The sequence below is a fragment of the Phycodurus eques genome, chromosome 4, assembly GCF_024500275.1.
Source record: "Phycodurus eques isolate BA_2022a chromosome 4, UOR_Pequ_1.1, whole genome shotgun sequence".
Taxonomy (NCBI): Eukaryota; Metazoa; Chordata; class Actinopteri; order Syngnathiformes; family Syngnathidae; genus Phycodurus; species Phycodurus eques.
Window position 1 is genome coordinate 8,383,603 of NC_084528.1, and position 27,408 is coordinate 8,411,010.

The 27,408-nt window shown below is 40.6% G+C and overlaps 1 protein-coding gene across 1 annotated transcript in view; it reads right to left on the reverse strand.

Moving 5' to 3' along the window:
* Window positions 1–27,408, reverse strand: part of emc2 (ER membrane protein complex subunit 2) — a 46,405-nt gene that overhangs the window by 2,519 nt on the left and 16,478 nt on the right. Inside the window, exons 6-10 of the mRNA XM_061673848.1 lie at window positions 18,812–18,897; window positions 17,987–18,046; window positions 7,399–7,480; window positions 7,097–7,207; window positions 5,481–5,585 (exon numbers count right to left, since the gene is read on the reverse strand). Of these exons, the coding sequence (XP_061529832.1) occupies window positions 5,481–5,585; window positions 7,097–7,207; window positions 7,399–7,480; window positions 17,987–18,046; window positions 18,812–18,897 (444 nt within the window). The remainder of the gene's footprint in view (window positions 1–5,480; window positions 5,586–7,096; window positions 7,208–7,398; window positions 7,481–17,986; window positions 18,047–18,811; window positions 18,898–27,408) is intronic.

Sequence of the window (27,408 nt, forward strand, 5' to 3'; positions counted from 1 at the left end):
ACAAATAATATACATTATTATGTATATATAATATACATAGCAGTCACAACATCAAGGGCCAATATTTTAATAAATTTGTAACTGTTTTATTCTGTTTTATTCTTGGAAGCGTTATTGCAATGCCTTGATTTTAGTGAGGTTAGTACATTGTCACAGCCAAAAATAAGAATCATCTTTATTTGCCAAGTATGTCCAAAAAACACACAAGGAATTTGTCTCCGGTGGTATCATGAATGTACGGAGTCAGTACAGGTTCCGACCGGGTCACCACAACTTGGCTCATGGTGGCCCCATCAGTTGTGTACCTAAAAAGGCTTAATGTTGGACCCTGTCTGAGATGGGATGACGCAAACTTAACGTGTGTGTTGGTCTGACGTGTCCACATTTCAAATTGTTTTGGGAAATCATGGACGACATGTCCTCCCGGCCAGAGAAGGACCACACAGATTGTTATCAGCACAAAGTTCAAAAGCCAGCAATAGTAATGGTATGGGGATATGTTAGTAGGCATGGGTAACTTGGACATCTGAAGGCACCATCAATGCTTAATGGTACATACATATTTTGGAGCAACATATGCTGCCATCCAAGCAATGTCTATTTCAGGCACATCCCCGCTGATTTCGGCAAGACAATGCCAAGCCACTGGCATGTGTTACAACACCGTGTGTCGTAGTAAAACTGTGTGAGTACTACACTTGCCTGCCAGCAGTTCGGACCGGTCTGTCATTTGAAATGTGTGGCGCATTATGAAGCGCAAAATCCAACAAGACACCGGACTGTTGAGCAATGAAGTTGTATATTAAGCAAAAATGGGAAAGAATATGACTTACAAAGCTTCAATACTTAGTGTCCTCAGTTCCCGAATGGTTATTGAGTGTTGTTATAAGGAAAGGTAATGCAACACAGTGGTAAACATGCCCCCGGTCCCAGCTTTTTTGGAATATGTTGCAGGTATCAAATTCATGAGTGAATATTTGCAAAAAAACAACGTTTATTAGTTTGAACATTAAAATATTGTCTTTGAAATGTATTCAGTTGAACATAGGTTGAAAAGGATTTGCTAAATATTCAGGTTTTATTTATATTTTATACAACGTCCAACTTCACTGGAATTGGTGTTTTTATTTTGAGAGAGAAAAACGTTGTTCTCTTTATGCAGAAAACAAGGACCAAAAATGTACTGAACTGTGGCCCAAAAAACGAGGTACGGACGGTACCATGGTTTACCTGTACCTTAGCACATCTATTGGTTACCATTCATGTTATCTATCTCTTCAATTTGTTATCCATTTTCCTCTTGCTGCCGCATCCAGGGACGTTAGCTACAGATCCCTGGCCCTTTAACTTCTGAATAATATGCATCCTGTCATCACAGGAACATACACTGCTTGGAGATATTCTTAAAGCCTTTACCTGGAACAAGTTAGCCTATAGTTTTCTTTCTAATCTCCCGAGACAACTCTCTCCTTCACTTTCAATGGTCCATATCAGTGTAGTACACGCCATGTCACCAAACAGCCCAGTGACTACTTGTCACCCTTTGAATAGGTAGACTGACTGATGAAGTTTAAATATGCTAATTAAACGACACCTTAATTTAACATGATCCTCAGGTGAAAATATTTTCAATCTTGTCCAGGGTTACGAATCTTTTTTTTCCATTTCTGTTACACTGGCTTGATCTTTTTAAAATGTTTCTGTTGAGCCACAATTCAAAAGCAATGTCTGATTTTAACTGGTAATTTTCAGTAAATTTTCATTTATTGTTAGTGTACTTTTGTCAGTCAAGTTATTTTAGTGACCTTTGTGGGGGTTTATTTCATTCACAGGGGGGTACCAACAATTTTGTCCACGTGTGAAAATACATATACTACCAGTCAAAGGTTTGAACACACTTTCTAGTGATACTACAATGAGAAACTGTGTCCAAATCTTTGACTGTTAGTGTATATTAGAAAATATGAATAATTAGTCATTCAAATTTATTATGACAAATTATACAATACAATACAATTATGCATTTCCATTAAAAGCACAATGCTCCCTTTCATTATTTAATTTCATCACTGTCTGTGATCTTTAAAGGGAACACATTAAGAAAACTGACCTTATAACTGCTTGTATACAAATAGTTGGCTCTCTGGAGTGCCTGCCAAACCACACAGTGTGAAATTACACAAGTAAATCTTTTGTTTTCCTAAAATGTCTGTGAGCGAGCTGTTCTGAATTTTGTCACATTCTGACATGTGGCTAATTTACATAATACCACCCCCACAGTCTTTCTTAAATTGTGAAAAAATACGTCTCCTTTAAGCAGCTTCCTCAAATGACTGGACACCTGTAAGTACCCAGTTTTGTTTTTTTTTGCCACACCATTCAGAAAATAGGGCTCATATGTGACCAAATTAGTCAGAGTCCTGTCGTCAAAAAAAAATTTTTTTAAAAAATACAAGAAAATTCATATGCTAGATTTCCAGCACCACGACTGAGTACTAAGCCATAGCTCTGCGCAGATTGATCATACTTTATGCGTCCCTGCTAAATTTTTGTGCGTCTCAGACGCGCCGGTAAAGTCAGACGCTGGAATTTTTTTCCGAATATCCGGCACAATCAGCATTACGGCCATGACGAGTCAACCTTCAGCGATATCCGTAACAAAATACGGAGGTTCTGTAACATTTGACAGCTCTGCATCCACCTATTCGTGGGCCACACTAAGTGAAGGTAGGGGCCGCATGCCTCGAGCTTCCCACACTTGGCCTACATGGTTTTCATTTATTTAAGCCCTCACTTGTGCTCCAGCATTAGAAAACAGGAACTGTTACCGAATTAACAATTTCCATGTCCTAAGGTTTTTTTCCCCTCTCTCTTTTGCAAAACTTCATCATAAACAGAAAAATTGGCTAAGGTGTACATGTGGCTCCAATATTTCCAAGTGTGACTCATTCAGCTAGATTTAGGGTGAACTATAATGATCACTGCATTTCATCGCCTTGCTGCGTATCCGCCATTACTCCGGATCTGAGTCAATTATCTCCTCAGCCTAAGGTGTGGCCACTATTATCAAACAGGCAAAATAGACAAGACAGCCCTGCCTTCAGAAACATTTAGAGCTTCTTATTATAGAATCATGACGCAGTAGGAGTTCATGGTCCGTGACAGAGGACCTAATAAGAGAATTTTGAATTTTGGAGCAGTAGAGCAAGAAGACAGGCCATATGGGGCTACTTTTAATGGCCCTGCACCTACAGCCCACGTGTCTCCAGGTCTTTAACATGTCAACTGACCCCATCGCGATGACTTTTTTCTTTTTTTTCTTTTGCTTTTAATTAACAGGCCACAGCCAACTTGACCTCTTGGTGACATCTGCTCCCACTCGCACTCACCTGCCCACCGTTTTCTCACACTGAGGTATGACAATCACCAGGTACCGAGGCCTAATACATATGGATGACTGACACGAGAAACACTTTAAAGGACCCATAAATCAGCAAGCACAAACCCACAGCAGCCTGCACCTATCTAAAAGAGGCCCACACAGTAACTACCATTAAAGAGCTCTACAGTCCATTTACGGGAGGTGAGGAGGAAAAAAATAAAAATAAAGGCAACCCTTACACCTTGTCAATTAACTTGTTTCAAACAGCCATGAAATGACACATCCTAAACTAAAACTACACAGAGCATATTGAGTGTACATAATGTACATACACATAATCACAGCTGCACTGATACTGTACAAGTCCAAATATTACAGAGCAAAAGTTAAAAAAAAAGAAATAAATAATAAAATTTAAAAAAAAAAAAAACATTTCCCACAAGGACAGAAGTACAGCAGCAAAACAACTTCTAATCATGTTCCTTCAAGAACCCAAAAAGCAAGTTTTAACAAAGAGACCACCACCTTTAAGAGGAGCTCAATTATTTTTACCTGTTATCAGAAGAACTCAAGTATAAGGGAGAATGAGTGAATACAATTGTAAACTCCTAAAAAGACACTATTACAGTCTATCGTTTCCTGAAATTTATTGCATCATTATGGCCCTATTCTGTTTTAAATCATTTTGGATGGGTGCAAAACTGCAGGCAACCAAGCAGATTTGGCGAACCAAATAAACTATTCTAATTGTGTTCATCTGCAATCAATTATCCAGAAGGAAATCTCTCTCCACTTGCTAACTATTCAATAGAAAATTACATAGCAGTCAGCCAGCAAAAACGAGGAAGAGGATGAAGTCAAATGTGCATACTTTGCAGAATATAACCCAACGATGGTAGATACTAGATGAGGACAGAGTTGATGTTTTACAAGTTGAGATTCATCGGCCGTCCCAAAGCCTTTGTCTACATACTTGTGACTGATGAAACGGTAATGGTGATATAAATTTGGAATGTAAATACTACGATTTTGAAATGTAATCATCTTTACTACAGCGATTACCGTCAATGCATCAATCGACTTTCTGTTAAAACAGGTCATGCTGGAACTACACAAGGTTTAAAAGACTTTGATAACTAAGCTCCTCTATCAATTTGGATGTGAGAAAAAGCCTTAGCAAGTATTGAGGTTTTTAAATGTTACCATGTTTACAACAAATGAGGCCTGAAAAAACAAAATACACAAAGGTCAATCATAGCGTCCCAAATCATGGGCCTCTTCTGAGAATGTTCATAATTTAGTAGCAACGTAACCAGGGGCCGCTATCTTTGTGGAATTTTCTTAAAAAAGGAATGAGCACTTCAAACGCCTAGTATCTAGTATGACCAATGCTACTGTCCAGACTGCTCTACTCACATATAATGTTCCATTTGTGCTATTTAAGTCAAGTTATTTGAGCATGTAACGCCATTTGAAACGTCACGGTAATTTTGACGCGTTGACTTGAAAAACCCCTCTGAATTTTGGCTCATAGTGTGTTATTGGTGGATATTTTTCACTGAAATTTGTCAGCCATTCAGAGAAGCGGTTCCCCTAGTAACAGAAAAAATTAAACAGTCGAGCAAATATGTTGAGAAGAAATGAAGTTATACTGTACTGTTTCTTGACCAGATTTTCAATGAACGAAATCACACAAAAACATTAACCAAAAAGTTTTTTTTTTTCCTGACACAAAAAAAAAAACTAAATTTCTCAGGAATCTGTCATCCCATTTTTTTAAATTTTGGTGCAAGGTACTCCGATTGAAGTGGCCATTTCAACCATACTCAGCATTTTGACAGGCTGTCATTTTTGGGAAATCTCCTATGTTGCTAAACTCAGGCACCAGATGGTGGTGAGATAAATTTGTAAATGCTGGTGCATTGTGTGAAAATAGCTTGTGAAATCAAATAAACAACTCAAAACATATGATTAGTGGTGATCCTGTAACAAGTAAAATAACGCTTTCATGACCAGAGAGCAGAACAGAAAATATCTCAAAAGGACAAGAGTTTTGAATAATAATGCAAGTACTGCAAATAATCTTGATGTCACTGACCTTATAAGCTCTATTTATTTGATTGGCAGCCCAGGCAGCATACTTTATGTTGTCCTTTTTCATCTTGGCACTAACCTTCGGGCTAGCAGCTATGTGACTTGCAGACTAGATAGAAGAAAAAGCACAGGTGAGAACAAGGGGTGTGGTATGAAAACTTGGCCAAAGGTAAAGCAAATGGCAAGGCAATACAATGGTGAGCGTTAAAACGCTTCAGATGTACAATATCAATTCATAGGGGTTTCATTTCTCCAGCACCAGTTCTTAAAAGAAATTAAATTCTATGCAAAATATCTTGCCACACAATATATTAAGCAACATGTGACTCAGTCTCTGCATGAGCTGATGGGTCCCTTTCAAACCAAAAGTGCCATGTCTTTTCCATGTTCCTGCCATCACTTCCACACAGCACACCAAGAGTGCTTACCCAGTCTGCAGTTGAAAGCCTTCCCAACCAGAATGCTAAAATCTTAACGACACACCAATCTACTTGGCCTTTTTTTTTTCATGAAATGGTTTGGCTTCAGTACTTCTTTATTCCTCTTTTTTTTTAACTCAGAAACCTCAATTTCGATTATCTCAACCCAGACAGGCTATCCCTGTATGACAAAGTGCACTATTATGGTGGGGATTCCCCCACACATGTTGTAAATAACTGAGTTGCAGCCCAACTGTGGTCAGTTCTACCAGTTTGTCTGTGGGATTGTCAAAGTTGGTGCAAGCTGGTGAAAATTCCCTGCACTTTCGCTGACCCTTTTGCACCTGTCAAGATGTGGACCAGCAAAACTAGATGACAAAACACACTGAAACCAAGCTGCAGATAATAAAGTATAAAATCTCACCTAAAGTACTCAGTTAAGACTAAGTGTTGCCGGATGACTTGTCAGGAAATCATAGAAGGTCTGCTTTGTCTCCAAGCAAATATAAATATTAAAAGGAAGAAAATGTCTCCATTCAGCCCAACTCTGTTCCTCATACTTGTTACCGAGCCTTCTGAGGAGTTTCAGAAGTATGCTGTTTTAAATTGTTTGGATTATATGAAGAATGCCAGTGCTGCACAAGGAAAACAGAAGGGCTTTCTGTGTTAGACCTGTTTCCCCAATGCACCTTTAATTCCAAGAACTCCTTCGTTTGTGTTCTTATGTCAGGTCTCACTTTCAGATGATACATTGGCTAGCGCAAACAACATCCGGTTTAAACTAATGAAATTACGAGTGGGCTGTTCGGCAAAAACTACAATCAAAGTGGCACCTGGTTGGATCGGTTATTCAGGGATTTCTGCTCTCTCTTTAAGTCCATGACAACTTTATTTATTTAAGTCATCATCATAAAAAGTTCCAGACAAGGGGATATTATTACTTAAAGCGCTCCAGTGGGGAAGACTTTCCAATTGCTTTCGTTCACCATCTGAGTCAGCAATGAGCTGACCCAGTCTGAGAGTTCCTACTCCCCCCTAAAAAGCTAACCACATACACTGGACACATTAACTTGCATGGTACTTAGCACACCTAGTGGCCAGCCTCAACATTGACAAACCACAAGGCTCCAAAAGTGTCTTATTTTTTCTCTTTCTTTCTTGTTTCTGATCCCAATTTCTCCACATGCAAAGCCTTACTCACCATATACAGACCAAACAATGCTCTCATGTTTCTGTTGTTCAGCCTCAAAGCTTGGGCAAAATACTTTCTGGACAGCTCCAGGTTTTCCAGGCCTCCCTGCGTGTACTTCACCTAGGAGGAATCGTAGGTCGCAATTATAAGAAATGGGAGTATGACACCATGTAAAGCCAATATTCTCTGATGTGACGTTAAAAGTGTTTGTTTCCTTGGTATTGGTAAGGAGTTTTTATTCAAAGAGGGTTAATGTTTAATTCCACAGTTCACCTCTATGCTTGATGACAGATGTCAAGACTGTTACCTACCTCAGCGTACTGCTCACAATACAAGTGATTGTGAGGATTGGTCATCATCAGCTCCTCAAGACAAAATGCAGCTTTTCCATAGCTGTGAAAGAGAAGGAAAACAGACAATTGATACAGCTGCAGATGTGGCATTTCTAAGGTTTCTGAATCATGAAGGAACAATATATTAACAAGTACAACTGAAATAAAAACTATGACCAAGGTAATCTTTACACACAAAGGATTTATGCGAATGTTACAGTCATGTACTTACAAGAAACAAATTTACAAGATTACATAAATTCACCACAAATGTGATGATAGTCCTGGAAGAACACAGAGGCTTAAATCCTGTCAATTTGTTTTGTCTGTAATGTGTCGTTAACTACTTTACTGAGGTGACTACAGTACCAGCTGGCACACACAGCCAATACTCAAGATGGTATCACTTCTCACCAGCAGACTGCAGTGTTAACCTTGCAACAATGCTACTCCCTACTTTTAAAATGCATGTTGTTGTTTTTTTTTTTCATATGTATAGACATACATATATACATATGTATATATATACACATTTGTATATATATATACGTATATATATACATACACATATACATATGTGTGTGTATATATATATATATATATATATATATATATACACACACATATGTATACATATGTATACATGTGTATATACACATACGTGTATATATATATATATATATACATATACATGTGTATATACATATACATGTGTATATACATATATATATACATATGTATATGTGTATACATATGTATACATATATATACATATGTATACATATATATACATATGTATACATATATATACATATGTATACATATATATACGTGTATATATATATATATATATATATATATATACATATGTATATGTGTATACATATACATATGTATACATATATATACATATGTATATGTGTATACATATACATATGTATATGTGTATACATATGTATACATATATATACATACATATACATGTGTATATACATATATATATATATATATATATATATACATATATATATACATATATATACACATATATATATACACATATATATATATACATATATATACATATATATATATATACATATATATACACACTACATGTGGATAGATAATATATATACACACTACATGTGGATAGATAATGGCTGAAGATGATGATATATAAACACACACACACACACAGGCCAAGTACTGCAATTTCTCGTGTATAATGCGCACCCATGCATAATACACACCCCCAAAGTTGACCTCAAAATTCTGGAAAAGCCTTCTGCCCATGTATAATACATTTTTCTAATGCATTATTTTGTTTCGACCTATATGATCAAAACATTAAGTATTATCTGTATTTTGTTAGGGTTTTTTTCAAAGAATTATTCTTAAGTTAAGCTCTTTATTTGAACATGTAATACTTTCCTTTTATTTACTTGCTCTTATTTTGGAATTCACAGCCCTACTTTTATTTAGTAAATGAGAACACACACAGTTCCATTTCCCAGGCAAAATTTATAAGATGGGTACAATTCTTTAAAGAAAACATGAAGGGCCAAGCGAAACATTTCATTATATTTTAATGGGATTCAAATGAAACTGTCAAGCATTTCAGACAAGCATTATCATTTAACAAAACATTATAACCATAAAGAAATTAACGATGGTTGTTGTTCACTCATCAGTCACATTTAAAAGAAAAAAAACAAAGTTACACAAATTCTGCCATTGTTTGCAAATTTATGAGCACAACTGTACACATATGCAGTCATACGTACCCCTGTCATATTGGAATGAAAGTGTATGCTACACCTTTTTTATAACCTCTAGGTGTCGGTGTCATATTACAATGAAAGCGTACACCTCTCTCATAACCTCTAGGTGGCAATGGCATATTGGAATGAAAGTGTACAGCTTTTTCATAACCTCTAGATGGTAGCATACATTTATAAAAAAAAAAAAATCCCATTTTCCCCTGTATCTATGTATAATGCGCAATATTTACTTTTGACAATTTCTGGAGAAACAAAATGTGAATTACACACGAGAAATTACGGTATGTTACAAGGAATTTGCATCCGCTTGATGGAACCACTCTAGTATGACAACGACACTCAAAATGAAAGCCTCTGGTGTAAAAAGAATGTGATAAGAGACATCCCTAATAATAAATTATCATTACTGCAAAATATCCTATTATGCTAATGCTTTACATTATAGTGTAAAATAAATTATAGATTATACCACCTACCTTCAACTGCCACAACAGCTATTTAAAGCCTGCCATAGTAACTGGCTGAAAGATAAACAGCATAGGAGGCAAAGGAAGGTGGGGACAGAGAATGAAAGAAATAAACAGTGGGAGGGGGTTGCACAAAAAGGGAGATCAGAGGGCTCAGAAAGTTGGGGCTGCTTACAATTACCACTTCCTCTCCATAAAGTCTTTCAGATGTGCTTGTGCAGTTGCCCTGGATTGCAACAGAGTCTGGTCCAATAGACCCAAAAAGAGTCTTGTAAATGGGCCAGACTCTTACCTCTTTGTTTCTCTCTAAGCCATCCAACATCACCACACTACTCTCCATGGCTGCTCTGAAGCTCACACAATACCAGTTTTTGAGCAAGTCAGTAGCTACAATATGAGCGATACAGTACAATTATTGTTTTGGGGAGTTATAACAACTGCATGTTTTAACATTTTCATTCTTAGATTGTGCAGTATGTGTTTGGGGTAAAAAAACAAACAAACAAACAAACAACTGTTTCATAATGCTCTTTGTAATACTAACACAAACTATAAAACTGTGTAAACGTTGTTGATTCCATTAAATATATTTGAAGGACAGTGTTGATGAAGTTAAAATTCACCTGCTTTGCTGTTCTCAACTGAGTATACACCTTATAAGATTTGTTAGAAAACCTTAGGGTTCCTTTCATACCATATATTTTCATACTATAAAATACTCCAGAAATACTAACAATTTCATTTAATTTTGCAAAGTTTGAAAAATTTGTACACAATAATATCTCTGTCTAGCAAAGCTAAAATGTATTTGAGAATCATTATTTAAAAGTGAAAAGTGTTCAATAAATGGATAAAAAACATTGTTTTCAAATTGGATGTCATCACTTATGTTGAGCCCTTCAACATTGAAAATGGCACAGAACAAAAAACTGCTTTGGTTATTTGTTGCGGTAGGAAAGTTTTTCTCCTCATTACATCGCCATTAGACTTAGAATTACACTTCTTCTGGCTCGGGAAAATGAAAGTGCCACCATCTTTTCCTGAGAATTTCAAAGCAAGTGCTCGCTCTTTCTGTCCTTCTGGAAAAAAGTGATGATAATGCCATGCTGTCCGGAAGAGGAGGAGGGGAAATAGGTTGTTTTCAAATTCACAATAAAGAAAATTAAAAAGAAATTAACACGCCTGGAGATAGGGGTGGGAGTGAAATTAGAAGTGTTTGGATAAACTGGGAGATAATCCGCTCAGCCATGGATTTCCTCTGGCTACTACAGCAATAAAGCCTCACCTACCAAAGCATGAAATATCCAATAAGTAGGCATCCTACCATGCTGTGCATTCCTTCTGCCACTACCTTCATACCAGAGCAACCAAGCTACCATTAAACCAGCGCATACACACAAACACAGTCAAACCACAGATTAAACATCAAGGCGACACAAAAATAGCTCTTGTGCTCTCTAGCGCCACCCTAGTGGGTCCTTGAAGCTTTTTAAAAAATGTATGACAATGGAAAGAGATGGGGGAGAAAAATATATTTTTTGTTTTAATATGGTTTCTGTAGGACAAACATGACACAAACATTAACGTTTTCTAATGCTGTAACAATGTGTGAAATATTAAATTTCAACATTTCTGTCAACGAAGGTGTTTGTCACAGCCTGCGACGCGCGCTTCTTTAAGCCCGGCGTGGCAGGTGGCTATCGCAAACAAACCGGCGGGTGTGTGATGGGCCATGGATCGCAAAGGGAAAAAGAGAATGATAGCTGAGGATAGCCAGAAAGCCCAGCTTGCCCAAAGCCACAGATGGAGCGAAATTGAAAGCCTCGCAACACCTGAGAAACTTGTGTTTGAAACACGGAATGCTCTTCCTGACAGTTATAGGAACATGAAGAAATTAGCATTTGGAGTATTATCCATCTTTGGATCAACATACCTGCACGAGCAGATATTCTCAAACACAAACTACATTAAATCCAAATACTGCAACCGCCTCACAGATGAGAGCTTGCAGTCATGTGTCAAGATTGAAGTTACATCTTACATGCCCAATGTTGAGAAGGTGTCCAGTGATGTCCGAAAACAGAAGTCACATAAAACAGGTAAGAACACAAGTCTGTCATAGGCACATATTTAGCAAATAAGTGTCTGTTTTTATAAAGTGGTTTCTGATTTTTGTCAGTATATATTTGGAATGACGCATAGGAATATTATCGTGTTTTGTTTCTCAGGTCCGAGGATGGGTGCGTTTGTGCGTGCTTTTTACCATGCACTGACTTACTTAGCATTTGTAGAAAATAGATTTTACACCGATTTTATCGGCCTGATCCATATCGGCCGATAATTAGCATTTCATGCTGATCGGCTTTAATGTCATAATTCTCAAGATCCGATCAATGCTCCGCAAAAGACATCTGCTCCGCGTCGCCATCGTGCACAGTATATTTGAATCCAAAAGGTAGTTTATTTTTAGCCCTGTCGCGTGTTTTTTGAAGTAGTACTGTAAATATCTGACGGCCAATGAAGTTATTTATTTAAAAAAAAAAACTGTCAGCGGTGTGGGACAGACAACACATAATCCCCGGATCAGACTATAAGACAAATTTGCTCTTTCGCGATTGCACTATGTCAGACTACTGTAATAAAATTGTGTATTCAGACACCACTGCATCCCGTTTTTACGATCACTGGGCTTTATCTTGTCAACTCAAATGCGACCGGATACACTCGTTACCGTAGCGACAACAAGTCAACAACTTTTAATACGATACGGCTCGCCAAGCAGGCAACCTAACGTTATGTAGCTTGGCAAGCTTTTGGTAGCACGAACGGTTGTGCGTAAACATGCCGCCGTTCTGTCGAATCATGCTCTAAAGTTTTGGTGTGGGTGAAGTCATTTAATTAAAATAAAGTCATTTAATTACAGTAAGTTAGCACCCATTATTTCTGTCATCTTGTAATGTTGGTTTGACCTGACTGATTAGAATACATGGTCTGTGAGCAGTGTTTTCCAACCTTTATGGAGCCAAGGAACATATTTGACAATTTAAAAATTTCACGGCACACCAACAAACAAAAATGTCACGAAATGTGGATACATTAATTACTGTATTTACTTCCTGCCATCTAATAGAAGACCATTTATTTGTGTCTGTCACTATGTCTCACTGGCATAAATAGAGGAACAAAGATACATTATTTATTGTAAATATAATTTTCTGAGCAATGAAGTACACAAGTATATACAGTAAATGAACAGGTCATTTAAATAGACACATTCCTCCATATTGTGATCGAATCGGTGAACGGTTATCGTTTTTTTAAACTCGCTGATCTGTGATTGGCCCCAAAAATCCTGATTGTGTAAAGCCTAGTAGAAAACTAAAGAGAAGAGGATAATGCATAGAAATTGAACTTAAACTGTATTATTTTAATTTTATATACTTTACCTTTTCAAAAGGCTGCTGTTTTATTATCTAAGCAGGCTGCGTTTTAATTGCAAGCTGTGATTTATCACTTGTGCAATTGTAGCCTATTCATTTATGTCTGTTGCCGCCATTAGGGGGGAAAGAGAAGAGAATTGTGCATTATTTTATTTTCCAGTGGTACGGTGGACGACTGCTTAGAGCGTCCGCCTCAGTTCTGAGGACCTATATATTACATATATATTATAATTGCATCAATGCAATGAAACATAACATCAATAATGGAAGTTAAACTTAAAACACCATTGTACAGCAGAGTAGTTACATGGTGCGTCATTCTCTCCAGGATGCACTCCAGGAAAAATAAACATTTAATCATGAATGCTCATTATGTTATTTGGATAGTTGGCTAATATAGACACAGTATGTGTTGCCTTCATTATAAGGCTTTTAATTTTTTGCGGCTCCAGCCAGATTTGTTTTTTTGGTCCAATATGGCTCAACATTTTGGGTTACCGACCCCTGGTCTAGCAACTCACCTTGGTAACAAAGATGTCAGTAAGGAGGAAGAAAGTATTTCTGCTCATGTGTAGGTGGTGACTTAAAAGTGAAATCCTACTAAATGTATAGGCGATAAACATGGACAGAGCTGCATTCACACCTCTGGCTGAGAAAGCCTCACAACCTTCCAATGTGTTCATCCAAGTGCCCTCCGAGGTTCAAGATCAGGCATCCATATTGTGAGTTCAAATTGAAGTGAAATGTATTCCATAGTGTGTCTCAACTACTGGTATTTCCTCTTTTATCCCTAAGGTGCTATACAATAATGTGCAAGTCTTACTCCACCACAAGCTTTGTTGTTTTAATAAAAACCCGTTTGAATTGACTTTTTCACAGCAATAATTTCTCCAGAGTAACATAGTCAGTAGTAGTACAGCGATGCTGGTTTTTGAAGGCCATTTACACACAGTCCAGAGCCGAATAATGAGTTTAAGAATTCGGACAAAATGAATCTGTGTGCATCAGACTTGGTTGTTTATTGTAGAGCATTAGCTCAAAACATTATCACCGTTATCCAGGGTTGTATGTAATCAGTGACGGCTAATCAATAGCGAGGGTACCACCCCACCACGCAGGGTGGTCACCACATTACTTTCCTTAAAGACAAAAAATAAAACAAAAATATTTCTAAAAATATTACTACTTCTAAGTGAATGATAGAGAGAGTATGATGAGTAAAGTTGTTTGAGTTATCTCTGCTCTTCTGATTTTGTGATGTACCTCCACTCTGTTGTGCACAAATCTTTACTTATTGTTAAAAGATAGACATGCGGGAGGTGGTCAGGCGTACCCTTCCTCGATGTACCGGCACAGCAACTCCGTACACCAGTTGACTAATATGCATGTGATACGATGTTCATTCAATAATAAGTTCCATAGACACGCTATAGCCTTCAATTGCTTGTGCTGGGACCACTAATAACAACACAGGTTGTATTAAGATATCAACTCACAGGTTCTTAGACAGGTGTTTAGACACTATAAAAGCATCCCACCGTACCATTCATAAGTAGTGCTGCCTTGCTCATTTCCCAAATCCTGTCCTGCCCTTTTCTGTCATCTCTAATCTTGTCCTATTGGTTAGTTGTTGCATGTCCTCACCAGGTGTCTGTCCTCCCCCCACACCATCCAAAAAAAACCACAATTTGACTTTGTAACATTACTTGTAGTCAAATATCTAGACTGTCAAAATATTGTTCTGCTGTGGTTCACACCCCGATTCCCCTTGTCCGTTCTGCCTGATGTTTATCGAAAATGCAGCCGGACAGAGGGGGGACACAGGAGAGCAGATACTTTTAATACTAGTGTTCTGCTGTATCGATATTGCCAGTGGTTTGAAAAATAGTGCAAATAGCATGGGGTGAGAGTAGGCCTCCTTGTCTAGTTCCTCTTTGTAAAGTGAAACTTTGTGATGTGACCCCATTTGTGGTGACAAATCAATGTTCGCATTGATCAATATGTGCGCATCAATATTCACTCTTTCTGTTGGAATTGTTTTACGTTTTACGTCTCATCGTACCTCTAGAATTTTGAAGGTGGGTTTGCTAACATTGGTTGCGAGCTTGCTAGCATGGTGACCTGGTGTTGTCCGTTACTGCCGATTGTCCATTACATTAAAGCACTTTTGCTTTGTGGCCATATGCAACCATAGTATTGTCTTCTTCTTTTCCTTTCAGCTTGTCCCATTAGGGGGTCGCCACAGCATGTCATCCTTTTCCATGTAAGCCTATCTCCTGCATCCTCCTCTCTCACACCAACTGTACAGTACAAAATTATTGTTTTGTACTTTTTTCGTGGCCTAAAACGGCCACTACAGTACAAAGTTATTGTAAATAAATATAAAAACGCTTGAAAATGTCAGAACATTTGAAAATGTTATCCAAACTCACCATGCTGGTGTGCTTGATTGTGATATTGTTGACATACTCATAGGCGAGTCAAGGTGTCTCGCTTTCATGAGCTGCGAGGAATTAGTGTGCTTATCATGGCTGCCAAGTCAATGCATGGCCTGGAATGGTTGCCACATTAAACATGGCCTCCAGATGTCAATGTAATGCCTTTGATGGAATGTCGGCAGATTCAACAAGGCCAACACGTAGGCACAAGAGACAAGTTTGTTGGTTGGATCCAGTCATACTGTATAGGCCTCTTTATACTCCTGCACCATCACGTGACTGACACATTGGGCAGCGCGGCCCGGCCCGGCCCCTATGCGACACTTGACACGCACACGGCACAAATTGTCGACGTGCGCAGAATACTGGAGATCATCCATCGTGATTGGTCCGTTTTAGTCACATGCCGTGTTTGACGTACTCTGCTACTCAGCTGCACATACCACCTCCGCTGCCACTTTCTTGATCGATTTTGCAATATAATTGAACACATCATCTGGTCATCTAGTTCCATTTGTTCTAGCAGGCACTGTTCCAAGGTCACCATTGTTGTTGCTTCGTTCCCTGTTCCGGAAAGTAAAAATGGCTACTGGAATTGGCCATAAAATGCAGAGGAAACTCCAGCCTGTGGTGTCCTAGCCAATACCAGCCGTAGCAACACCCCCAACTTGGAGGAGAACTGCAGCAAATTTTGAAAACAGCGCATGTGGGTTGCGCTCGAGTATAAAGCCAAACTGCGGAAGCATTGCCGCAGTGACATCAGCACGGTCGCCACCCACGCAAGTATAAAGAAGTCTTATATCTGTGACCCGTGAAATACGCGTGTCCCAGTCTATGCCTATATTGCACCACAGCGCCAGTATACAACAGTGGCCAATTCTGGAACTAAGACTTTGTCAACAAAGTGACAACTGGAAACTATTTTAGGACACGTACTGTCCAGACTTCCAATAGCTGTTAAAATTGTGTGTGTGTGTGTGTCCCGATCATCGAGCATATAGGGCTGTGGTGAAAAAGCTTGTTTTCGCTTTCCAATTGAACCACGAATATTCGTGCACACACAAAAACAATAAATAGCACTGTGCTCTACACTACCGTTTAAACTGGTCACTCTGGTGCGACGAACTTTTTCAGTTGGTCGCACCAGCACATGTTTTGGTCGCACCCTTCTTTGGGGAGTCACAGCATGACCATGCATTACATATAAAACAAACATATTGGAGAAATTCTATTTGAGATCATGCCTAAATAAGTTTTATTTGAATGTGTGTATGAACTGTAGTTTAAACAATAACAACAACAACAACATTTACATAAAAATAATTATGTTAACTGTATATGTAATTCACATTTATTAAATATTATTAGGATTTCCCTACGGTGCATACAACACAAACATTTTTATATATGACAAAACGCTGCAATTGGTTTTTGTTTCTTATTTTTTTATGAACAATAGAACAGGCACCGCGCGGCAACCTGATCTTCGAACCCTAGCCACTGGCCGGATGCTGTAAAAAAATAGGTGCTGGCTCAAAGTTTAAAAAGAAAAGATTTAACTATTTCCATGGATATTTAGAATTTATTTTAATTCAGCTAATGTTGAGTATAAGACCTATCTAGCTATGTTGAGATAAATATACAAATAGTGTAAATTGCTACTTAATTTTAAGTTTTTTAAGCAAACATGTTTTACAGTGTGGTGAGACTCATGACGCGGTGCGGTGACGGTGTGTACAATTTCAACTGGGCTCGTAAGGCCTGAATTGTGTGCTCCCAGCGCTTGTCAGCCTTACAAACGTAACAACATACCATGTAGCTTATACAGGTAGTGTTTTACAAGAGAAGCAGATAGCGTGATTTTAATGTTGGCTTGTCAGCTTCGTCACCATTGCCGAGTTGGAGATCCAACTTCAGCGAGAGGGGGGGGGGGGATTACAAAGTGGAGGGGATGGATCGATGTCATTATGAGCGGGTACCAGTGCTATCTGCGCCCTTGTCAGCGGCACATCCTCGCTCGACGATGGAGGGGACCCTCCGCAAGCACGTATTTTCTCCAGCTCGCGACCACTTCGCCACGCAAGGCTTGCTCTCGTCATAGTGAGGGGGACGGGCGCACGCACATGGCATTCATAATAAAGGAGACGCCGCTCTATCTATCTTTAGAAAGGAGAGCGTGCAGGTGGAGGAGACTGACTAAAGCAGTGAACAAGACGGCGACTTTCAACCACCATGTCTTTATATAGCGAGACTGTGTTAAGAGAGCATTAAAACATCCATCCATCCATCCATTTTCTGAGCCGCTTCTCCTCACTAAGGTCACGGGCGTGCTGGAGCCTATCCATGCACTCAAGAAAGTGAAATCAAATGAAATCTTTACTCACACTCACTGAAAATAGGGTGACCCTACTTTAGTGGCATAATGCTAATGTACTTACTCATGTTCATTTATGTAGAGTTCTGACAACTCATGCCATGCTTCTTGGTCACCAACAAATCTGTGAACACAAACTGACCACTGAAAAAAATGATGAATAAGACATGCAAATTAATCTAGCCAAAACTAGCTATGTTTATATGGACGGATATACAGAAATATTAAGCAAAGTAAGGCAATCTTCAATAAGACACATTACTTTCCTTCTAATCAGGATAGCATCAGATTATTGAAACGTGCATAGGTATTAAACATGTATAAATCTTCCATCCATCCATCCATTTTCTGAGCCGCTTCTCCTCACTAGGGTCGCGGGCGTGCTGGAGCCTATCCCAGCTGTCATCGGGCAGGAGGCGGGGTACACCCTGAACTGGTTGCCAGCCAATCGCAGGGCACATAGAAACAAACAACCATTCGCACTCACAGTCATGCCTATGGGCAATTTAGAGTCTCCAATTAATGCATGTTTTTGGGAAGTGGGAGGAAACCGGAGTGCCCGGAGAAAACCCACGCAGGCACGGGGAGAACATGCAAACTCCACACAGGTGGGGCCGGGGATTGAACCCGGGTCCTCAGAACTGTGAGGCTGACGCTCTAACCAGTCGGCCACCGTGCCGCCTGTATAAATTTTCCCCACTACATAATATATCCATTTACCTTTAATATCCACCCAACTACCCATGTTTTTTTCTTGCAACAGGGACTGTATTTGTAAAATTGATATTTTTTTTCTTTTTAATAGACAAGATATATATAGCACATACACTAAAGATGCATATTAGAAATGGCAGTCTTTCAATTGTCGAATGAGGTGAGAGGGACTTACTGCTCTAAATATTCATTGAGCTCCCGGATGGCTTCAGGGCTCTTTCCCTGGGCCTTCAATATCGAGATCTTGCGTTTTCTTGCAGCCTGAAGAGTAGAAAGTAAACACGATTTGAAAAATGGACTCAAGAGTGTTTGTCTGAGGGAATGTGACTGAGTGACTGATTGTATGAGTATGAGAACTTATTTGCCTAAACACGAGCAATTTGGTATATTATAACAACATAGCCATGAAGATAAATGGGAGAAGCCATAAACAATAGATTAGCATTGTAAAGTGTATTTATTGCAATAATGGAGGCTTTAAATGAAGAAGGCAACGAAGACATTAAGGGAGATAGTGCCAATGTCCAATAAATGAGCTCACAGGCTAAGATAAAAGCGGTGAGTCATCATAGAACCATTAGAGGAAAATGGCGCACTGCCCTGAACCTGGAAAGCTGGACTTCCTGCGGGCGCAGCATCCATCTTGGACTCTACTTGTTCCATTTACATGATCTGAAAAATGTTTTCCGCATTGTTTTGATGCTGAATTGACCTAGAGGTGGATTACATTATCAATCTGAATTATGAATTATTACTTCCACTGCTTTGACTTTTCCACCGTTTACCCGCTTTACCCTCCTGCTCATGGTAGTGAGTGAAAAACTTAACAATATGCTGCTGTTCCATTGAAAGTGCACTGCCCTGCCACAGCTTACTTTATATTGGCACTTGATTGAGTGGGGCTTCTTCTCCTTCACTCATTATCAAAGCCATTGGGAGCAATGTAAGAGTTATGTCAAATGGGCTATAAATTTGAGCCTTCTTCTAACATACCATCAAAAATAATCCACTTATTAAGTCACGTTAGTTGGTAATGCAATGGAGACTTTTGTAATTAATGCAACTCCACTGGACACAGTAGCAATGGTGTAAGTATACAGTTTGTTCCATTACCACTGTGATATTCTCACACAAATTCTTCATGAACATTTAATGTCCATGTACAAGTGCTGTTCAGTGTTAAGATGGCAATGGCTTTTAAAATCTTCAATTTTGTGACATGTTTTGACATCATAGATCGGCTCCGCAAAAGACATTTACTCTGCGTCGCCATCGTGTACAGTATATTTGAATTCAGAAGCTAGTTTATTTTTAGCTTTGTTGCCTGTCTTTTGATGTAGTACTGTAAATACCTTACAACCAATAAAGTTATTTAAAAAAAAAAAAAAAAAAAATGTCGGCGGTGTAAAGACAACATGTAATGCCTGGATCAGACTACAAGACAAATTTGGTCTTTCACGATTACACTATGTCAGACTACTGCAATAAAATCTTGTATTCCGATACCACCGCATCCTGTCTTTTACAATCACTGGGCTTTATCTTGCAAACTCAAACGCGACTGGATATACTCGTTACCATGGCGACGATATTGCGACGTATGTATTATTAAAAAAAAAACAAAAAAAACGTATTGCTCCCCGGCTCGGCGCCTGTACGTTGGGGTTCACCCCGATGGACGAGAGGGTAGCCCCTCTCCGCCTTCTGACTGTTGTTTGTGCCTATGCACCAAACAGCAGTTCAGAGTACCCACCCTTTTTGGAGTCCTTGGATGGGGTGCTGGAGAGCGCACTGGCTGGGGACTCCATCGTTCTGCTGGGGGACTTCAATGCTCACGTGGGCAATGACAGTGAGACCTGGAAGGACGTGATTGGGAGGAACGGCACACCCGATCAGAACCCGAGCGGTGTTCTGTTATTGGACTGTGCTCATCACGGCTTGTCCATAACGAACACCATGTTCAAGCATAAGGGTGTCCACACGTGCACTTGGCACCAGGACACCCTAGGTCGCAGTTCGATGATCGACTTTGTGGTCATGTCATCGGACTTGCGGCCGCATGTCTTGGACACTCGGGTGAAGAGAGGGGGGGAGCTGTCAACTGATCACCACCTGGTGGTGAGTTGGCTCCGATGGTGGGGGACCTGATGGGTACCGGCTGGCCAAGCGGAATGCAGCTTTGGTGGTCGCTGAAGCAAAAACTCGGGCATGGCCGGAGTTCGGTGAGGCCATGGAGAAAGACTTTAGGACGGCTTCGAGGAAATTCTGGTCCACCATCCGGGGTCTCAGGAGGGGGAAACAGTGCACCATCTACACTGTGTATAGTGGGGATAGGGGGCTGCTGACCTCGACTCGGGACGTTGTGAGCCGGTGGGGAGAATACTTCGAAGACCTCCTCAATTTCACCGATATGCCTTCCTATGAGGGAGCAGTGTCTGGGTTCTCTGAGGCGGGCTCTCCTATCTCTGGGGTTGAGGTCACCGAGGTGGTTAAAAAGCTCCTCGGTGGCAGGGCCTCGGGGGTGGATGAGATTCACCCGGAGTTCCTCAAGGCTCTGGATGTTGTAAGGCTGTCCTGGTTAACACGCCTCTGCAACATCGCGTGGACATCGGGCACAGTGCCTCTGACTAGGGTGGTGGTCCCCATTTTTAAGAAGGGGTACCGGAGGGTGTGTTCCAACTACAGGGGGATCACACTCCTCAGCCTCCCTGGTAAGGTCTATTCAGGGGTGCTGGAGAGGAGGGTCCGTCGGGAAGTTGAATCTCAGATTCAGGAGGAGCAGTGTGGTTTTCGTCCTGGCTGTGGAACAGTGGACCAGCTCTACACTCTTGGATGGGTCCTCGAGGTGCATAGGAGTTTGCCCAACCAGTCTGCATGTGTTTTGTGTACTTGGAGAAGGCGTTCGACCGTGTCCCTCGGGGGGTCCTATGGGGGGTGCTTCGGGAGTATGGGGTACCGAACCCCCTGATACGGGCTGTTTGGTCCCTGTACGACGGGAGTAAGAGTTTCGTCCGGATATCCGGCAGTAGGTCGGACTCGTTTCCGGTGATGGTTGGACTCCGCCAAGGCTGCCCTTTGTCACCAATTCTGTTCATAACTTTTATGGACAGAATTTGTAAGCGCAGCCGAGGCGTAGAGGGGGTCTGGTTTGGTGGCCTCAGTATTGCATCTCTGCTTTTTGCAGATGATGTGGTTCTGTTGGCTTCATCAAACCGTGACCTCCAACTCTCACTGGAGCAGTTCGCAGCTGAGTGTGAAGCGGCTGGGATGAGAATCAGCACCTCCAAATTTGAGACTATGGTCCTCAGTCGGAAAAGGGTGGCGTGCCCTCTCCAGCTCGGGGATGAGATCCTGCCCCAAGTGGAGGAGTTCAAGTATCTAGGGGTCTTGTTCACAAGTGAGGGAAGAATGGAACGGGAGATGGACAGGCGGATCGGTGCAGCATCTGCAGTGATGCAGACTTTGTAATCGATCCATTTTGGTAAAGAAAGAGTTAAGCCGGAGGGCGAAGCGCTCGATTTACGGGTCGATCTATGTTCCTACCCTCACCTATGGTCACGAGCTGTGGGTCGTGACAGAAAGAACAAGATCCCGGATACAAGCGGCCGAAATGAGTTTCCTCCGCAAGGTGTCCGGGTCTCCCTTAGAGATAGGCCGAGAAGCTCGGTCATCCGGGAGGATCTCAGAGTAGAGCCGCTGCTCCTCCACATCGAGAGGAGCCAGATGAGGTGGGTGGGGCATCTGATTCGGATGCCTCCCGGACACCTCCCTGGTGAGGTGTTCCAGGCACGTTTCACCGGGAGGAGACTCCAGGGACGACCCAGGACACGCTGGAGAGACGACGTCCTTCGGCTGGCCTGGGAACGCATCGGGATCCCCCTGGAAGAGCTGGATGAAGTGACTGGGGAGAGGGAAGTCTGGGCGTCCCTGCTGAGGTTGCTGCCCCCGCGACCCAACCTCGGATAAGCGGTAGAAAATGGATGGATGGATGGATAATACGCTTGAGTATGACGCGCACCCCCAAAACTAAAAATAAATAAATAAATCAGGAAAACTATTCTTCCTATGTATAATGCGCACCCATGACCTCCCATCTATTTATATATTTATGTGCAATAAATGTTAGTGGCGATCCTCTCCTAATTTGTTTTTCTAATCAATTCTGATCAGTAATATTATTCACACTGAGGTTTACCTGTTCTAAAATAATGTAGTTAATATTGTGGTACACCCTAGTGTTTAGTTTTAATACTGCGGCTTTTTGGAAGTATTTTCTCCATCCCACGTGACCATTGGCACGTCAGCCGTATTGCACAAAACTAGAGATGCCTGGATAACACATTTTCTCCCGGTTCAAGACAATAAAAATCACTAAACAAAAGCTGCATAGGGGGAATAAATACACGTGAGCTCGATTAACATTCACATTTCAACAACTATTTATGGGATTAGGGGACTAACTGACTTAAAACAGTATTTTAACAACTATATGGCTCAGGTGCCAATGGCCACATGGGAGGTGGAAAATACCTCCATAAAGCCGCAGTGTTAAAACTAAAACAGAGTGTATCAGAGCATAAATACTTAAAACACAATATAGGAGAAGATGAGTTATAGCATTTTAAATATGTGCCTAAATATAATGAAAACTTATAAATCACAAGATTTAAAACAGATTTATGGCTGTACTGTAACACATCTATTCATGGATATCGTTTTACTGTGAAGAAATTTTCAAACTTTTACTATATTCCAGATTACACACTATTGATTTTTATATACACATATACACACATATATATATACATATCTAGATTTTTTTCCCGTGACAAAAATCTTCAAAAGTCAATAGTGCGTAATGCGCCTTATACACGAAACACGACAACAGTTATACAGTAAACAGTCCAGTTCAGTCAAACTGAAAAACACTGTAAATTAAAACCACAAATTGTCGAATTAATACCGGTACCTCTCTGATAGCATGATTCTAAAGGAGGGCCCATAGGGGTCGGGTGCAGTGTGAGCTGGGCGGTGGCCGAAGGCAGGGACCTTGGCGATCTGATCCCCGGCTGGAGAAGTTGGCTCAAGGGATGTGGAATGTCACCTCTCTGGCAGGGAAGGAGCCCGAGCTGGTGTGTGAAGTCGAGAAGTTCCGACTAGATAGTTGGGCTCGCCTCCACACACGGCTTGAGCTCTGGTACCAGTCCTCTTGAGAGGGGTTGGACTCTTTTCCACTCTGGAGTTGCCCATGGTGAGAGGCATCGCGCAGGTGTGGCTATACTTACTGCCCGGCTCCGCACCTGTACTTTGGTGTTAACCCCGGTGGACGAGAGGGTAGCCTCCCTATGCCTTCGGGTGGGAGGACAGGTCCTGACTGTTATTTGTGCCTATGCACCAAACAGCAGTTCAGAGTATCCACCCTTTTTGGAGTCCTTAGAGGGGGTGCTGGAGAGCGCTCCCGCTGGAGACTCCATCGTTCTGCTGGGGGACTTCAATGCTCACGTGGGCAATGATAGCGAGACCTGGAAGGGCGTGATTTGGAGGAACCACCACCCCGATCAGAACCAGAGTGGTGTTCTATTATTGGACTTCTGTACTCACCACGGACTGTCCATAACAAACACCATGTTCAAGCATAAGGGTGTTCACTTGCTGTATTTTTCAATATCATTTTTGACATTCCTGTGCTGGATCACTTGGTGGCGCGCTAAAATTACATAGCCGAAATGATGTATCTTACCTATGAATGGGCAGGCCCATATCTGGACAGTGCGCAGGTCGACTGAGCCATTGAGAAAGGAGAAAGCATGCAGGTTTGTAAAGAGGAGGTGGCCAGACAAGCATTTTGCCTCAGTCATATTGAAGTGAGGAAGGCTTTGTTGCAATGCTGAATTCAAGCGTTAGGGGGCGCCAGAAGTCGCAGACTATGACTTTAAGCTTAAATTGATTTATTTTGGAATAATATCGTATACCGTTTCAAATTATATTTATTTCCAAATTTTAGTCTGTTCAATAAATGTTTATCCTCGTCGGCCCCTAACCTAAGGTGTGGTTTGAGGGTTTTGAGCCCTGTCGATTGAGTTTGACACCCCTGATTTAGAGTCTTTGTTTTAGAAATATGGGAAGAAGCCAGAGTACCCATAGAAAATCCATACAAGCACAGCTGGAAAAAGCAAACTTTACACAGAAAGGATGAAGTATGGGTCAGACGTGCTAAAAACTCAGCCGCTGTGTTGCAGTTGACTTTACTATTCAAAGAAAATGATATAGACAAAATGTTACATAAACCTTATAACTGGTATATCGTTACAACTTGTTTTGTTATATGCAAATCTTAAATTTACAGGAAACCAGCCGGGTCCACGACCCCATCCTGCATGCTTTCCTCCTGTCCAGTCCTGTACTAGATTGTCCAGTCTTTCCCTCACAGGGTGTAGCACTACTGACCCAAACAACACTCGAATCCAATGTGTCATTGTACTAGGTATACAATGCTTTACTTTCCTCATCTTGTTTCCAGCTAGTGCTTTGTCTTTTGTTGACTTCTTTTCCGATATTATTTAGTTACATTTTACCTCTCTCCTTTTTTTTTTGTCACTCCCCTTAAAAAAAACTTTGTTCTGATCTACTGAATGACTGTAATTCTCAATAAATATCAATCAGATTTCAAAGAAATCACAGTGCCATCTTAAACAGTCCACTGTGACACTGTACAGATCCTCCTTTCTGCTTGACCTAACAGCCGAAGAGGAAAAACAAAAAACAACCAAAAAAATTCAGGAAGAAGGGCAATTCCTTTTAAGAAGTGTATTTACCTTTGCATACAAGAGTTTTGCCAGATTGTTGCTATGGGCAATGGAAGATAAAAAGCAATGGAATGTATCAGATTTTTTTTTTTTTTTTTTTTTTTAATTTGGATACCGTCATGGTAAAAAGAAAGAAAAACCTTGAGCAATTTTTGTTGATTCAACAATTTTGGCTAATGGGTACCACATCTACTCCACAGCCTATAATTACAACAGCTCACTTTCCAATCTCTGCTTTGCATGCTGGCATGCTTAGCAAGTCTTCCTTGTGGTCACCAATTTTCCGTCATTTCTCAGACTCATCCCCAGCTGACTCCTGAACCTGCAGGAGAAATTGCTTGGCCCAAGATAGTTGACTAAATGATGAAGCTAATCTCTGCAACACACTCCATCACTACACCACTAACAAAGGGAAAGGAAAGGGAAAGGTCTATGATTAACACCCCACGAACAGAGGACCAATGGTCTGTTTTGTTCCATCACAACCCCAGTACTCATTAGAGTGGTACTAGCGTCGAACAAAATAGATGACCATTTCCTTTAGCAAACGTGCCGAGAAGCCCCCAAATTTCTTGTCACTCTCCTTCCCAGCATAACCAGTACATAATGTAAATACAACTGTTGTTGAGGTTTGTCCCTGTACTTTTTGGCAAAGAGCAGCCTGGCCTTCCTCTTCTTCTTGCTAATGAGTGGTTTGCATCTTCCAGTGAAGTCTAAGGGATTGTCTGCAGACCTCCGAGACCTGATTGTGTCAAGGCAGAAATCTGGGGAAGGATACAAAAGAATTTCAGCAGCACTGAAGGTCCCCAAAAGCACTGTGGCACTCAAAAAGCAGTCGATTGTTCGCAAAAGGAAGACGTTTGGAACCACCAGGACCCTTCCTAGATCTGACCGTCCGACCAAGCTGAGTAACTGAGGAAGAAGGGCCTTGGTCAGAGAGGTGAACAAGAACCCGATGGTCACTAAAGCGGAGCTCCAGTGTTCCTTTGCAGAGATAGGAGAACCACCCAGAAGGTCAACCATTGCTAACCCATTCCACCAGTCTGGCCTTTATGGTTGAGTGGCCAGACGGAAGCCACTTCTCACCTTAAGAATTCTCAGACCTGCAGAAACAAAATTCGCTGGTTTGATGAAAGCAAAATAGAACATTTCGGCCTGAATTGTAAGCGTCATATCTGGAGAAGAAGAGGCACTGCTCATCACCTGGCTAACAACATCCCTACTGTGAAGCATGTTGGTGGCAGCATCATGCTGTGGAGCTGTTTTTCTGCTGCAGGAACTGGGCAAGTAGCCCGCATAGCGGGTAAGATGACAACTGCCAAATATAGAGAAATTCTTCAAGAGAACTTGCTCCAGAGTGCTCTGGAACTTTGACTAGGGCGTTGATTCACCTTCCAACACGACAATCAGAATCAGAATCATCTTTATTTGCGAAGTATGTCCAGAAAACACACAAGGGATTTGTCTCCGGTAGTTGGAGCCGCTCTAGTACGACAACAGACAGTCAATTGACAGAACACTTTTGAGACATAAAGACATTGACACAAAAACAAAAAAACAAAAAAAAAAGTCACTGAGCAGTAAAGGGTTGCTAGTTATCTGGTAATGGCGGTACATTTTTTTTTGACAATTGTGCAAAAAGATGCAGCGTCCTCTAGCACTTAGAGCAGTTCGAATGACTAATATTGCAATAGTCCGGTGCAATGACCATTGTGCAAAGGGCGCCGAGACTTCAAGGAGTGTATGCGGTTTAAAGTGACGAGTAGTGCGATATATATATATATATATATATATATATATATATATATACGTATATACACATATATATATATATATATATATACATATATACACATATATATATACATATACACACATATATATATACATATACACACATATATATACATATATATATATATATATATATACATACATGTATGTGTGTATATACATATACACATAT